At 44.1% G+C, this 15292-nt stretch overlaps 1 protein-coding gene across 1 annotated transcript in view; it reads right to left on the reverse strand.

Annotated features, from left to right (window-relative positions):
- Nucleotides 1-1541: 1541 nt before the first annotated feature.
- Nucleotides 1542-15292, reverse strand: part of LOC104412004 (cAMP-regulated phosphoprotein 21-like) — a 39267-nt gene continuing 25516 nt past the window's right edge. Inside the window, exons 10-14 of the mRNA XM_010022584.1 lie at nucleotides 14139-14247; nucleotides 12331-12432; nucleotides 5738-5775; nucleotides 3646-3705; nucleotides 1542-1779 (exon numbers count right to left, since the gene is read on the reverse strand). Coding sequence (XP_010020886.1) covers nucleotides 1542-1779; nucleotides 3646-3705; nucleotides 5738-5775; nucleotides 12331-12432; nucleotides 14139-14247 — 547 coding nt within the window. The remainder of the gene's footprint in view (nucleotides 1780-3645; nucleotides 3706-5737; nucleotides 5776-12330; nucleotides 12433-14138; nucleotides 14248-15292) is intronic.

Below are 15292 nucleotides of genomic sequence, written 5' to 3' on the forward strand. Positions count from 1 at the left end.
TCAGCAGCTCCTTATCCATCCATGGAGGTCTCCTGGCCCTCCTGCCGCACTTCCTTCTAGTTGGGACGCAATATTCCTGAGCCCGTAGCAGGTGATTCTTGAATATCAACCAGCAGCCTTGGGCCCCCCTGCCCTCTAGGACTATATCCCATGGAACCTTACTGAGCAGGTTCCTGAAGAGGCCCAAGTCTGCTCTCTTGAAGTCCAGGGCAGTGAGCTTGCTGCGTGCTCTTCTTGCTGTCCTGAGGATCTCAAACTTGACCATCTCATGGTCGCTACAGCCAAGGCTGCCCTGGAGCATCACATTCCCAACCAGCCCCTCCCTGTTGGTGAGCATGAGGTCAAACTTTCCTTGTCAGCTCCTCTATTACTTGCAAGAGGAAGTTGTCTCCACACCATCGAGGAACCTCCTGGATTGCTTGTGCTGGGTCGATCTGTCCCTCCAACAGATATCAGGATGGTTGAAGTCCCCCATGAGGACAAAGGCTTGAGAACGTGAGGCTGCTCCTATCTGTCTGTAGAGCGCTTCATCCACAGAGTCCTCCTGGACTCATGGCAAAAGCTACTGTATAGTTTTGGCAATAGGAGTGAAATCTGACCAACCCAGGTTTGATAAACTGCATTTAAACTAAATATTGTCCATAAAACACTCTCAAGCTAAAAAAGCACTAAGTGCTAAGTATTGATTACCACTTGTCCTGTATTATATGTATCAAATGAACCAAACTGATGGAATCATCTGATGGGTCATTATTTATTATACACTTCTACACAAAAATATAACAGAGTAGCTTAATGGCATGGCTTGAAGTCACTTAGATCCAAACCCTATGACTCACTCCTGTGTTAATGTACCCATGAAGTTAATGCAAATAAATACAGAGTTCCCACCATGTTCCCAGTCTCCCTAAACAGTGCTTTCATTTAATGGGAACCAAACAAGAAAATTGAGAGATTGTGGGACCTCTGTGAGCCTAGCACTGCTGCCTGCTCCAACACAGCACACTGCCTCATCCACCAGCACCAAGGGAGAGGCTGTACTCCAAGATCCAGCTGGTCTGAATTTTAGCAACGACAACAACATGTTCTTGGATTTCTCATCAGATACATGACATTTAATTCTGCATGATTCAAAAAGCTTTAGATTAATAAGAAGGTTATTAAATCTGTGCTTTGTCTGAAAGGAGTACCACCTTTTCACGCCACAAGTGCAGACAGTGATCAAATAGACACTCACATACTCGACTCCAGGAAAAGCCTAACTCAGCGATGACTTGCAAACCTCAGGCACCAGTTTTCTTCTTGATGCCTAAAAACTCAATGCCAGGTACCCAGGTACCCATGCACATAGACAGACATACACATCTGCTAGGCACAGGAAATACAACTATTTCTGTAATCCACCATCTAATCAAACAATGGGGATTGGACTAGATGATCCCTTCCAACCCAAACCATTCTGTGATGCACCACGCTCGAGCAAGTAGCAGAACAGCCATTCATCACTGCCCAACAAATAGCTCTGAGAACCCAATACAGTACTAGCTACCTGTTTTAGACAGTTTGCCGGTACTTCTGTTGCTTGATGAGCTATCTCCTCTTGTCAGGACGGTTATCCCACCAAAACTGGCTGTCTTTGTTATGGCTGGCTTCAAGTTTCGATTTGAGCTGTCCGAGTCTGTGCTGCTCCATGGTCTCTGGTGGTCTGTCCATTTCAGTTCATTTTCTGTACTGCTCTGTCGACTGCCAGATGTTTTCCCCATGCTGTCCCTGTTACCCCTACAGACATCAGGAAACAAAGGTTTATACACCAATAAAACCATATCAGGGGAAAGTGTATCCTTGGGTACCGTGCAGTGAGACTAATAAAGAAGAAGGAAATACTCTGCATTTACAAAAGCATGCCTGAAATAGGGGATCTGACTCCTGTACCCATCTGCCTTCCCCAAGTAAACACTACTATACCCTTTTACATGCACAGCACTTACCCTTCACATACATCCCAAGAGGACTCCACTGAATGGGGCTGATGCAGCATTTCTGTTGCCTCTTGGGCAGCCTCTTCCCTCAGCAACCCTCTCACTACTTTTCCCTTTGCTTTTGCTATAATGTTTTTCTCACTAACTTCACCTGCCCTCTACCTTTGTCTTCATATCCATCCTCCTTGTTTCTATCACACCTTGTGTGGCACCTATCACACTCATCATCTGCTCCGTGAAGTTATCCAAAGCCTTCCCCTAACCATGTGTCTTCCCAGTGTGACCCCAAACTTGCCTGTGCTAATGCTCCACTTAGAGACCCACCAGTTGGTCAGGTTTTCTGATTTTTGTTCCTCTGCATACAGCAGTTGCAAAAATCTCTGGGTGGAGACTGTCTGTCCTTGGGCAGCTGCAGAGCAGCCAGTGTACTGTGAGTAACAGCACAGTAAACTGTGAGCAGAACTTCGAGGAGAACTTGGAGGTGAACTGCTTGCAATGTGCTGCTGAAATGACAAAACCAGCATGCCTACCACAGCTTAGTGCTCCACCACCATTAGCCCAAGTGATGCTAATAACACTGGCTTTTGGACGGCTTTTAGATGACTGGAGAACCTGCCAAGCTGTGTCACTTGGTACATGAAGGAGCAGCGTGTCAGAGACGGGATCAGGCTGGCGCGTTCCTTGCCTGTGACCAGAGCCTGTCACAGATGTGATCAGCAGTATTAACCTGGTGACCTTGGCTAGACCCAGACAGTGGGAAAGAGAAACAGCACAAAAGCAGCAACACAAAAAAAGGAAAAATATTTTTTTTAAATAAATTGTCCTTAAGATTTCACTGGAAAGAAAAAAAACCCAAAGTATATTATTTACCAACTCGTCATTCTTGTGCTTAGAAATTAACAATGCTCTTATATTCTAGTGGAAAAGAGAGAGAGAAACAGAATGCTTTTATATCCCGGCTGTCAGTGGTTTGGGGTTACACGAAATTCCTTTTTGTTCCACAAACTCAGATATTGGTTATTAAGAATGTCTGTGCATAAGATGCCTCCTTCCTCCTGCGTGCCCAATCCAAGGCTCTCAGATCATCCAGGTTAGCTCAAAAAAGCATGGAGAACAGTTTTTCTGCCTGCTATCTGTGGCCAGCATGAGTTCTCCATGAAAACATGGACTGACTCCTGCTAATTCCCTGTGGCTTGGGACATGGTTTGGGATACAGAACACATCTGAGTGTTCTCTGGGCAGAAGGAATTGAGTTTGGAGTACAAAGTTCACAGAGAAAACGTTTCAAAACATTACTGCTTTAGAGAAAGGAACTCCATGCTTTTATTTCAGCTTTTAATAAACCAATGAAAGGAAAAAAGGTCAGTCTGGGCACTGGTCTGTGAAACGTGCCTGTTGTATAGACTAGAGTAAAATGAACTGTGGCAGCCAAGCAGCTGAAAGTCCCAGATGGTTCCTGAGCCAAAGATCTGTAAAATCCAAGGAAAGGGCCTCGTTGTGACCTCTCCATTCAGAGAGCATGGGATGAGCAGGGTCAGAATTCTGTTGCCCATTCTTCTTTCCATCCAGCAAATTGACATACCCACACCTGTCAGAGCTTCCCTCGGCGAGGACACAGAATCATGAGTGTTACTGGGAATTGAATATTAAATAAAGTCATACAAACCTAAAAAGCTGTCTTTTCTTATGGGTATCATTGCATATGCTACTGTCTTCCAACAGCCTACTGAAAAACGAAAAGAAAGATTATGGTAACAGACACGGTAATTCAAATTCATCTTATCTGTAAACCCATATTTCATTTCTAGCACCGTCTTCCAACTTGTGCTAGAGTCATAGTTTAAAAAAACAAGGCTAAAATTGCACGCCCTGTAACTGTGCACAGTCAATTGAACACAGACAGGTCAGCCAGGGAGGCTGAAGGCCATTTAACACATCCTGTTACTGAGCGAGGTAATGCTCAGAAGCCAAGAAACCATAGATCTACATCCAAAAGAAAATTCATAAAACTATCACCCAATAAGAACATAAAAAAATGCAAGCCAGCAAAACACTGCATATATCATTTTAAGCACTTGCTAAATCACCTGGAAACCTCTGCAGCTCAGAGAAATGCTCAGGTTCTCTGAGGAAAAAGAAAGGCAAAGCACTTAAACATATACCCAACTACCAACACAGCGAATCAGCAAGACTGCTCATGTGCAGAGCTAAGTACGAATGTAAGTGCTTCACCTGACCAAAGGCATGCAGCAAGAAAAAGCAGTGTTCTGAGGAATGCCACCGAAGCCTCCCTCTTTCCAACGAGAGTGCAGGTAGTAACAGCAGCCCAGTTTCCAACCTGGCCCTTTACTGGTCTCCACCTGGATATGCATCCTCATACCAGGAAGCCAGCTCAGAGGTTCGAGCAAAAGAAACCACGTGCAAACACCAGGACTGGCCACGTTCTCCTGCAGGCAGGAGTGGGATGGAATGCATAAAGCAGTGGAGGGCTGGCTAGGAAGTTCCCGGTTCATCCCATCAAGGTCCCCACCTTACCCTCAGCAGTGCACTACGTGAGCGCTTTCCATACCGATACGGGAACGTGAATAACTACATCAGGTTTACTGTCCCAGTCTCTCCAGAGAGGGAAACGGAGGTTTACGGGAGCACCTGCCTTTTACTTTTTGGTTTCCTCTGTTGCAATTTTGATAAAACAATTTCCATAGTCAAGATACAGAAGCAGCACCTGAGGAAATCCTTGGCTCTTAAAATCAGAGTTGGTTAGTTAGTTAACGACAGTGGCCATTACCTCCCGAGGGCCTTCTCTCATTCCACTTACAGGACTGTCCATCGGAAAAGCTGGTTTATACCATTATTGTGGAGTCATTTGCTGTGAGAGCAGCCTCACCCATAAATGCATCTGACAGACGTAAGGATGGACAGAGATAGAAACACCATGAAAGATAACCTCCCTTTCTGCACAGGGCAGGCCCAGGCTAGCACTGCTCAAACACTCACCAGTCAAAATCCCACCGTTTTGGTTAAAATCCTTACTTGCCATAAAGGTGCACAATTCCCAAGTTTTTCAACGCAGTTAAGCTCATTTATGGCTGCTGTGGAGCCAGTACTTCACATTTTGTGGATCTTAAACAGTTTCTTCTTCCCTTTGCTTTAAATGGATTTATTATAATGAAAAAACCATCCATTGGAAGCGTCACACAGTCATGCAAAGGAACCGTGTGTCAGGTGTCTCCATTTCATTACTACATAATTACTACTGTGCAGCAGGAAAGCAGGTCTGGGGCACTTGGGAACCTTCACAAGCACCAAGAGAAGTCAGTGCTGCTGCTCAGCGCCACAGGAGAGTAGGTTAAATGACAGAAACACAAGCGTGGTGGTTCATCAGCACTGCCGGCCAGCCGCTGCCAGGGTGCTTTATAAAGATCCATAAGTTAAATGCTAAAAGCACTCCAGAGACAGATTGGGCATTTGGAATGAAACCTTAGGTGGGCTCCCCCTCCCTCCCACAACCTGCTTTGTAAGCTGAAACGCCCCATCTTGGGAAAGCAGCAGAAGCACCGTATCTGCTCAGATACGATCCTGCGAGGCAATCTCTTTCACCCCCTCTTAAAGCTCAAAAGCACTGCAGATAATATGGATTACAAGTTTGCTTAGTCTTCACATTAGGATAAGCAACTATAGAACTAGAGACAGACAAAATAATAAAAGAAACAGCTAAGTTTAACATTAAAAAAAAAAAAAAGCAAACTATTTTTTACCTGTTTTCCACAAAAAGGTTTTCCTGGGAGCAAACTGACTGAAAAATAAAAAAGGCATTGTATCAGACGTTCTAGATATGCTCTGCTGTCCCAATTCCTTCCTTGAGTTTAGAATTACCTCCCCTGCTCAGGCTTAAGGGGATTTCAAATCATGCATCATTTGCATTTGCAGAAGACAAGAGGGGGGGAAAAAAGGTCAAGAATAAGGTCAGGCCAATAAAATAAATTCCATGCATTACACCACATTGCCAACGAGGGGTCTCAGTTTGGAACCAAACTGAAACTTCTCAATACTGAGATCAGAAGAAGGTGGGATGTGCAAAATACTGGCAATTCAAAGGGGAAAAAGGCTTTTCGTACGTAACAAGGTTCCAGTGGTCTGCCCTACCACCTCAAAAGGAGATTGCAGAATAGCACAGAGCTGCAGGTAGTAAGGACAAACAGGAGGAAAGCATGCAGAATTGACAAAGTTCTTCAAAGGGAGAGAAGATACTGCAGTACTTAGAAATACTCTGTGATTTCACATTTTATAGTTGGAAAGGAAACAGTCATACCCACTTTGAGATACAAAATTATGATAATCACATTAGTAATAACATTAACATCAATAATAGCCTATTTCAAAAGAGTTCTCTGGTGCAGGACTTAGATCCCATGAAAGGTGAAGGGCTCAGAAGAAATAAATCCTATGGGCAACCCTGTAACTCTTTTAGCATTACTCAATTTTTTATTTAGAGAAATGAAGCTGTGCTCAATTTCCCATGAATAATTCTCTCTCTTTGATTTTCTCATTTCCCTCCTATTTCATGTTGACTACACAAAGTGCCTCGTAGCTGTCACTGGATTGTATCTCCATGATGTACAGAAGAAAGAACAGTCAGTACTTGCACTGATTTTAAACAAAAGGGAGGAGGGCACCAGAGATCATGCCCATTACTTCTGCAACAGCAGGACTCAGCTCAAAGAATAATCCAATGCCATCATTAGCTGTGTCAGATTTTAACGGTGTGGGATATGCAAGGATTGGGAATGTTTCCGTTGCAGAAAGGGTGAGATAATGACTTACTCAGAGAGCACTGGCCAACACCAGAAGCTCATTCCCAGTGCTCAGCAGATGCATGAGCAAAGTTAACCCTTGGCACCATACCTAGTGCCATCCCATCAATTCATACAAGGAAGGAATTTAACCCTGAGAAGGAAATGTGGTTTCTTGTTAAAGCTGTAATTCTCCTGTCCAGCATCCACATCAGGGAGCATCTGACAGCTCAGTGGGCTTCCCAGCTGAGCTCTCACTCTGCACCCCTAGTAAACATGCAAGGCTCTGGGCAGATTCTGTAGCAAGTGCGTCTCTCTTTAGCACAAAGCCTTAGGATATGAGGAACAAGTTCTTCACTCCCAGGGCCAAATTTGCACCATCAACAGCAGACCTAGGCTTTCACCCCCATCTGACAGCAGACACAAACTGCTCCCTCTAAAACCACTGGAATCCTTTGTACAACTATGACACTGCCTCTTCTCTCTTTTTATGTACCTTACTCATAAGGTTTCATCAACAAAGGTGGTTGTGCAGACTTCAGCATAGTTTAACTACCTATACGCACAGCAAAATCACCCCGTGGGCTTCTACAACCTCAGCTGTGGGGCTGTCTTCACTTGCAGGTTCATGATAAGCATTTGTGATTGACTTCACAGCTGTCCCATTTCCAAAGCAGCACTATAGCTATTCTTCAAGACCAAGCAAGTAACCTCTCCTTAGACCACAGTACTGGTCTGTGGCCCCACAAAGGCACAAAAGCAAAGGGGCATGTACCTGTCTGGAATTTTTAATAATAATTTTTTTTCCATGTTTTTATAGAGATTGGGGCGTCAGCAGAATAAATACCTAGGACTTATATTTTAATCAAGCAAGCAGAGAGGTCTGCTCCCTTTTCAGTATCTTGATGGGAGTCACTATCAACTGCATTATAGACTTAAAGACAGCATCCATAACAACTCCATTTGTCTTCCTGACTAATGTTGATGGCACAGAGCCACAAAATCCCTGGAAACTATTTTCCTGTACAGGTGTGAGGCAGAGAAGACAGGCACTTCTTCATTATATTATTCTTACTGTTAAAAATCAGATGGCTGAGCAGCTCTGAGTAGCAATTTACCTACTACAAGGTCAGGACTTGCTTTCCTGATCTATAGCATCAACAGTGCTCAATTTAAAGCACCAGAAAAGCTTAAGCAGCCAGCAAAGTACCCAGCAGAGCTGGAGTCAAAAACATTCTTAAAACACTTGGCTCTTGGATACTCCAAGACACAGAAAACAAACCTACAAAAGGAACAGAGTTTTGTAAGATTACCTAGGAATTCACCTCCCTGGAGACCTCTGCGTGCAAGGTTTCCATTAGGGTGCTCTGGATGACTGTAATTTATGAAATGAGTATTTCACTCTTCCAGTTTCCCAAAACCTTTTAAAGTCTCAACTGGAAAACATGCATCAGCCCTGCCAGTGCACGAAGTATACTGGGGGTTGCTGCTCTTAGTTTTAATTACATTAGCCAACATGGATAACTATTAACATGCAGCAATATCCTGCACTGGATACCATCAGGTAATCATTTTCACATCAGTTAACAAGATGTGATGGATCTCAGGCTTCCAACTAATGCTTATTGCTTGGTCTGCAACCACAAGCAAGGGCTCTGTACAGTAGTGCGGGGGGTTTAGTACCTATAGGTTTCTGGTACCCAACTAGGAAGGCGTGTCTTTGTTTTGTTTCTACTCATTTTAAACCTTCTTCTCCCTAATATTTTCCTACTAGAAGGATGGGAAAGGCTGAAGCCATGTTTTCAAATATTTCTTTCTTGATACTCTAATCAGAGCGTGATAAAGATCCTCAGTGTTTTCTTAAGTAGAGGAATCATGATGGTTTTTATTTTAAGGATCTGGCTCTTCAGAATACCCTCCTTAGTCAAAACCAGCCATTACAATTAACAACAAAAGAAAGCAAAGCATGGTGTATTGCCTTTAACAAGTTCCATGTGTGCCATGGGCACTTCCAGCATTTGTATAAGTCATAAAACATGGTCGTTTCTCAGTGAATACACAATGATGAGTAGAGAATAGAATTATGAACAATGGATGGTCCTTACGCGATTCTGGCTTCATGAGGTTCTACACTGTGTTAACCTTGAAGAATGACATTTCCCCCACATAATTCAATTGCTAGTCTTTAGAATCAATCTTCTGCTTGCTTAAAAGCCAAACACAGCGTATCATTTACACATGCATTTGGGAGTTTCAGTTAAATCTACAACTTGAATTAATGCACAGGGAGAGAACATCTAGTTTTACTCTTTTTGGCTGTTCTTTGTCTTTCTTGGACAATTACTTTTCAACCTGCTCAAAGCAACTAAAGCACTTCAGACAAGAAGCTTCTCCTTTGCAAGACCCAGGTACTCCAGGTCCTCTGTTCCATTGCACCTAGTTGTAAAATTCATGAACTCTTGTAATACTAATTTCCAATAAAAAACATGTTTGAAAAAGGAAGGTTGTAGGCTTTGCAATATCAAAAAACCAAAACCTTGAAAACGGCTTTGAGCACAATAGAGTTCACACAGTGCTGCTTTACTATTAGCAGCCTGAAAAGTTGGAGGTGCAAGTTGTAGTTCTTATTTCAGTGAGCTGAAATTTATTAACTATTTATTTCTTCACCAATTCTTTTATTAAGATATCTCATTAACGTGCTTCTCAATCCCTGCCACTTGCTACGACTCTACATGACAAGAGTCATTAAAACCTCCAGCTCCCCTTATCAAAATTTATGATAGCCAACACAGCTGATAGAAAGCTTGCCAGAAAGTGTAATTTAAACTTATATTAGACTAATCACCATGAGGACTATCATAATGATGGCATTATTCACGAACGTATCTATTTTGGTAAAACCTCCCCACTTGGAAATTAAGGTATCTGATGCACCAGAGTGCTGCAAGGCAGACCAAGCAAGCCTTCTGTTGGCTGGGATGTGGGGTCCAGGGTAAGACATTTCTCACAGCACTTGAAACATGCACAAAAGGTTTTGTTGCTGTAATCAGACTGCCTCTTCCTCCTGAATTTTATCAGAGGTTTGACTCCGGGCCTGATATGTTAGCCCAAGGAGTTTTGGGTATCTTGAACATGTTTAGAGAGGGGGGTGCTACGTGCAACATGTTACGGCAGTATTCTTGACCTTTGTGGCTACCCTTTGGAGACCTCTCATGCAAGCTCTCTTCATGCATCCTCTAATTAGAAGTGAAGTATCTATAATCCATTCGCTAAGGTTCATAAGCAAGGCACTGATAAAGTCTTGACTACAGCAGTGCAAACAGCATGGAGATAATAAAAATGCCACATGATTAATCCCTCTTTGCCTCTCTTCCTACATATACAATTTGCAGGATGACACAGCTTAGGTACCTACCTCAGAGAAACCTGGGGAGAACTGGAATGATTAGTTATTGCAGAGGGGCTTAAAACTATAAAAAGCCTTACATGCAGTAAGTGGCTACCTATAATAGGAAGCCATTGCTCTCTTTCCTAAAGCTGACAAAGCCACCACCACAACCACTGTCATCCTCCTGAAAAACACCACGTATCTTGAGAGTGCTCCACTCAAAATAGCTCAGCTGAGACATATATTCCTAACATTATTCATAAAACTTGCTGCAATTCATTGCCCTACGATGCTCACTGACACCTGCAATAGCAGAGAGAGAGCACAAATGAGTGGATATGAGAGAGAGAGGGAGAGATATCTAACAGTGCTGATCTTTAAAAGTGCTCACTCCCAATCCATTTGAAATGCTTGCCACAAACCACACTGTTACTTAGGTCTTGCCACTCGGAGATACTAACCCAATGGACCACAACCACCTCCTGCTGTGGACAATGAAAATGCTCCCTGCTTGCCTGTCTTTAAAACTCAAGTATCTAAAGATAAAACCAGCAGAGCTCACATTGTGGAGCAAGCTCCAGCACTTTTCCAGCCACCTCCATTTCCCAGCCTGGCATGTCTAGCTGCTGCTTATGAGAGAAACTGCACTGTATGGGCAACAACTGTCCATCTGCTGCTTTTAAACAACATTTTGCCTCATTTGAAGTCTGCTTCAAAACCCAAAGATTTTTCGGGTTTGCACAAGCAACCTGTTTCCTACAAGAAAGTTGCAGTTTCTAGCTTGTTACAGAAAGGCTTTTACAGCCTTTGAACTACTGGGTAACTCAGTGACAGGATTTACATCAGAGCCACATGCTGAATGCAAAATGCAGACTGAAGGACCTCTGCTTTTACTGGAATTGTCTCAGCCAAGAAAGGAAAAATGAGGCTAAAAACATTTTGGTGGGGCAAGCTACTTGTTAAACAGCAAAATGACTTATCAGCAGTCAGACAACACACACCTTAACGCTATACAATGTATTCTGCTAAAGAACTTGGACATGTGCAACTCCAAAACCAGAGCAAAAGAAAAGGGTATCTAAAACAATGCTATTAGCCCTACAGCATGCGAACAGCTTGAATTTAAATGGACACTGCCAAATACGATTTTCAGTAACAGTTTTAACCAGGTTTGTTCCCGTTTTCCTTTAAGTGACAGAGCTCCTGCTGAGATGTGAGATAAAACAATAAAATGTTGACTTGTTTGTTTTCCTTTCAGGACCCCATCATTACAATATTACAGCAACTTATGATTTTCTTCCTTCTTCAGGAAGATGAGGTATTGCTCACAGACGTTTCACATTGAAATGTTTTCCTCTAGCAACACCGCTTCTTGTGCAAGTTCTGATTTTTTGGGTGAAGGCAGGAATTAGAATGCCTATTTCACTGTATTCCTTTCAAAATAAAATCATCAATAATGTGACTGACTCCTTCTGATGGCAGAAATATAGTTCCTTAAGTGGTCATTCAAGAAAAGCCCCTGTGCAACTCCATGCTTACCCCTGGCTTATCTTTGCTCTTAGTGTCTTAGTGCTACAGCACTGGCCCAAAGAAACAAACCCATGAGGAGACTCTGCAGAAGGACACTTAGAAAATTTGATCCAGCTTGAAACAAATATTATAGAATCACAGACTGGTCTGGGTTGAAAGGGACCTTAAAGCTCATCCAGTTCCGCCCCCCTGCCATGGGGCAGGGACACCTCCCACTAGAGCAGGTTGCTCAGAGCCCCATCCAACATCCAACCTGGCCTTAGTTTACATGGCCTTGCTTTATTGAGAGTGTCCATTTAAATCACTGCTCTTTGTCTGTCAAAAGAGAAGGGAAACGGAAGGAGACCTAGACCACACGAACATGAACATTCAAAGAGATGGGATAAGCACTCCCCTGACAACATGCTGGGCCTGATCTCTCCTCTACCCTTCTCCCTGCACCGCTCATCACCTCCTTCTCCAGAAGCCAACCTCCACACATCTCAAGCTCCTCTCAGACCCTCTGCGACAATCTTCCTTCCCTGTCTCCTCCAGCCCCACAGGGCAGGTCCTGCTGCAGTGTTGGTGTTGGAGAGGGGCAAGACTGTCTGACTACCGGCGAAGATATGGCACTAAAGAGGCAATTAAAACAACTACTCACATCTTGTGCAAATATTCTCTCCCTCACTCTCTGATACTCCTCTTCTCTCTCTTCAATTGATTTACTTCGTCTGTCATCTCTAAATGGAAGAATTCTGTTTTGCTGAGCAGAAAGAAAACCAGGAGGGTTATATAAGTTGAGCTGTTAAAAACTGCCATTAAGTAACTGTCAGCTGAGAATAATAAATGTTCACTCAAACAAACGAAGCATGGAAACGATAGCTGTAGTTCCTGCACGGAGCACCCTGTGAGGACGGGCACCCAAGGGTTTCCAGCCCACAGAGCAGGCAGCCAAAACAAGGCTTCCTGCATGGCTTTTGTGGACCCACCATCCTAAAACCGGGTGTCCTCACCCCAAGCCTACGTGCCCTTGCTCTCAACCACTAAGATTTCTCGACTCTCTTACCGCTGCGAGGAGCAGGAGCACAGGCAGTGCTCGCAAGCTGCAGAATCAAGGATGGGAAGAGGGAAACTAGGCTGGAAGAGCTAAACTGCAAAACCTAGAAGAAACCCACCAAAGCCCTACGTGTACAAGGAGGAGAAGTCCCAGATATTCGGCACAACGCTTTCAACCATTTCCACATGGCAAGGAACCCTCAACTTCAGTTTCCTTGGGAAAAGAAGGGCAAAAAGGTTGTGCCTCTCAGGAAACGGCTGTGCCGTGGGAGAGAAGGACCCTCAGCAAGAAACGCTTCATTGGCAATCGGGTTTCATCCCAGCTCCCTGTGAGAGAGGTCATGATGCTTTCCTTTGGCTGATGCCCATATTCACTGCACCCTGAAAATGCTTGGGGTTTGTTTTCAAAGCCAACTTGGATGCAGCACAACTGGCGAGGCTGCTCTGTACCACTGAAAGCCAAGGGGAAAAAGGAAAAAGGGAAAAAAAAGCAGTCCTTTGCTGAAAACATGGAGTGTGGCAACGAGAGACTCGGTGGCAGGGCCCTCCACAAACACAACCTAAGCAAAGAAAGATGCTGTCTTCTTACCTGTGAGAATTTTCCCATAAAAGTAATTCACGTCAGTACCCTTTCTGATTGTTATTTGGTTAATATATTGCACATAGGCAGCTTGCACTGGGTTGGAACAGCACAGCACCCACTTTCCAGGCAGCACAAACATACCCATTTCCCTGGCACTCCCCTACTTGTCGGGCTCACCTCAGGTAAGGTCGTGTTATAGCACAGGCAACACAGAGGGGAACGTCTGCCACAGTACATGCACGACAAGCAAGTAAGTTACACAGACAGTAAAAGGTGGCGAGAGCACAGGAGGAGGGAGGGAACTAAAGGGTGAAACTGATCAATTTTGGGTCAAAGCTTAATTTTGGATGGGTCTGGGTTTTTTAAATCAGCCTGGCCTCACCATTGCATGTTTGTTTGGGGCATTTTTGTTTTATTTCCTCTCTCCTTTTTGGGGCTACGTCAGTTTCTCATCAGCCTACACTGAAACCATACTGCATGGGTACCACGGAAGGAGGAAGCTGCAGGGAGCGGAACAACTGCCAGAGTTAGGCGAGACATTGGGAAACGCGACTGACACAGCCTTCCACAGAGCCCAGAGCCGCCGGCATTCCCCCGTCCCGCTGGCATGCAGCACATCCTGCGCCAAGCAAACCACCCATGCAAGCCCACACACTGCCACGGCTGAAGCGGCCACGCCAGGGCTCAGTGCTACCCTTGGTACGGATGCCAAAGGAGGTGGGAAGGGAGCAGGGGAGGAGGAGAGCAACAACAAAAGAACAACAATAACATCAGTCAGCCCACCTTCGAAAACAGAACAAATTTCAGCAACTCTCGAACCGAGAACCAACCTGATTGTCTTCTTTATCAATACTAGAGTTATCTCGCTTCAAGATAAATCGCTTCTGGGATTCTTCACCTTTTTCATCTTTTAAATGTTCAGAAAACCTTTGCTCTGGTCTGCCAGCAAAGTAAAACATAGCAATAAAAAAAGCTTTCTTTTGGTTTCGCTTTGATCTTTATTTCTCAGTGCTCTTTTCTTTTCACAGAGGCATTCAGTGCAAAAGCAGTTAACAGTCGTGCTCATGGTGAAACGCTGCCTGTCGCTGTCTGAGGCTGCTGTATCGCTGCTAACTGTTATTGCTATAAATAGCTTTTGTTGTTGTGTAGCAAGGACCAGGAATCCAAAGTCTCGGTCACTGAAATATTTAGACTCTCCTCACTGTGACTGAAGGACAGGGAAAACAAATTAACATACTGTATGTTAATTTGCTTCCTTCAGTAGCTGTGGCTTCCAGCAACGCTGCTGCTTAGGGAAGCCCATCCACCTTTGAAAGTAAGGAAAAATGGACAGAAATCTTAAACCCAAGAGTTTCCTCACTTCTAATGAACAAAACCGGTAACTGGGAGGGACTGATGGTGTATTGCTTAAACAAAATAGTATCTCATCACCATGAAGCAAACAAAACACTCCAGAACAGTCAGAGTATCAAATAGTTCACGGATTTAAACCCATCCAGACATTTGTTATTTATTTATTTTTAAGGCAAACCCCACTGGTTAAAAAGTTGAGGCTTGTCAGGTTCACAAGATGTCAGGATGCTGGTTCCACGCTCTCACATTGTGCGAAATGCAGCATCTCGTGTCACCTAACTCGGTGCAAAAAGCAAGTTTTAATAAGTATCTGTTGTCACCAAGCTGGTTCCTGCCAATGCTCCGTGGCTGTCAACAAATAACACTCCAGCCTGCACCACCCCCAGAGCCAAACCTGTCGGGTTTTAAGCCCCAACAATGTCAAGAAGCAGACCAGTGGCCTCAAGAACTGAGCTGGGCTTCATACACTGCTACCGAGCAGCTGGGGGGCTGCCAAGGCACAGGCTGGTTTTTGAAAGCAGTAACACCCTGTATCATTCCATGAGGTTTATCTCAGGGAACACAAACTTTCTGCTCTGTGCTGAAGGAGCTGCTAACAGAAGCACTGGTCAGAGATGCTCTTCTCTAGAGA

The sequence above is a fragment of the Nestor notabilis genome, unplaced genomic scaffold, assembly GCF_000696875.1.
Source record: "Nestor notabilis isolate BGI_N333 unplaced genomic scaffold, ASM69687v1 scaffold1329, whole genome shotgun sequence".
NCBI lineage: Eukaryota > Metazoa > Chordata > Aves > Psittaciformes > Psittacidae > Nestor > Nestor notabilis.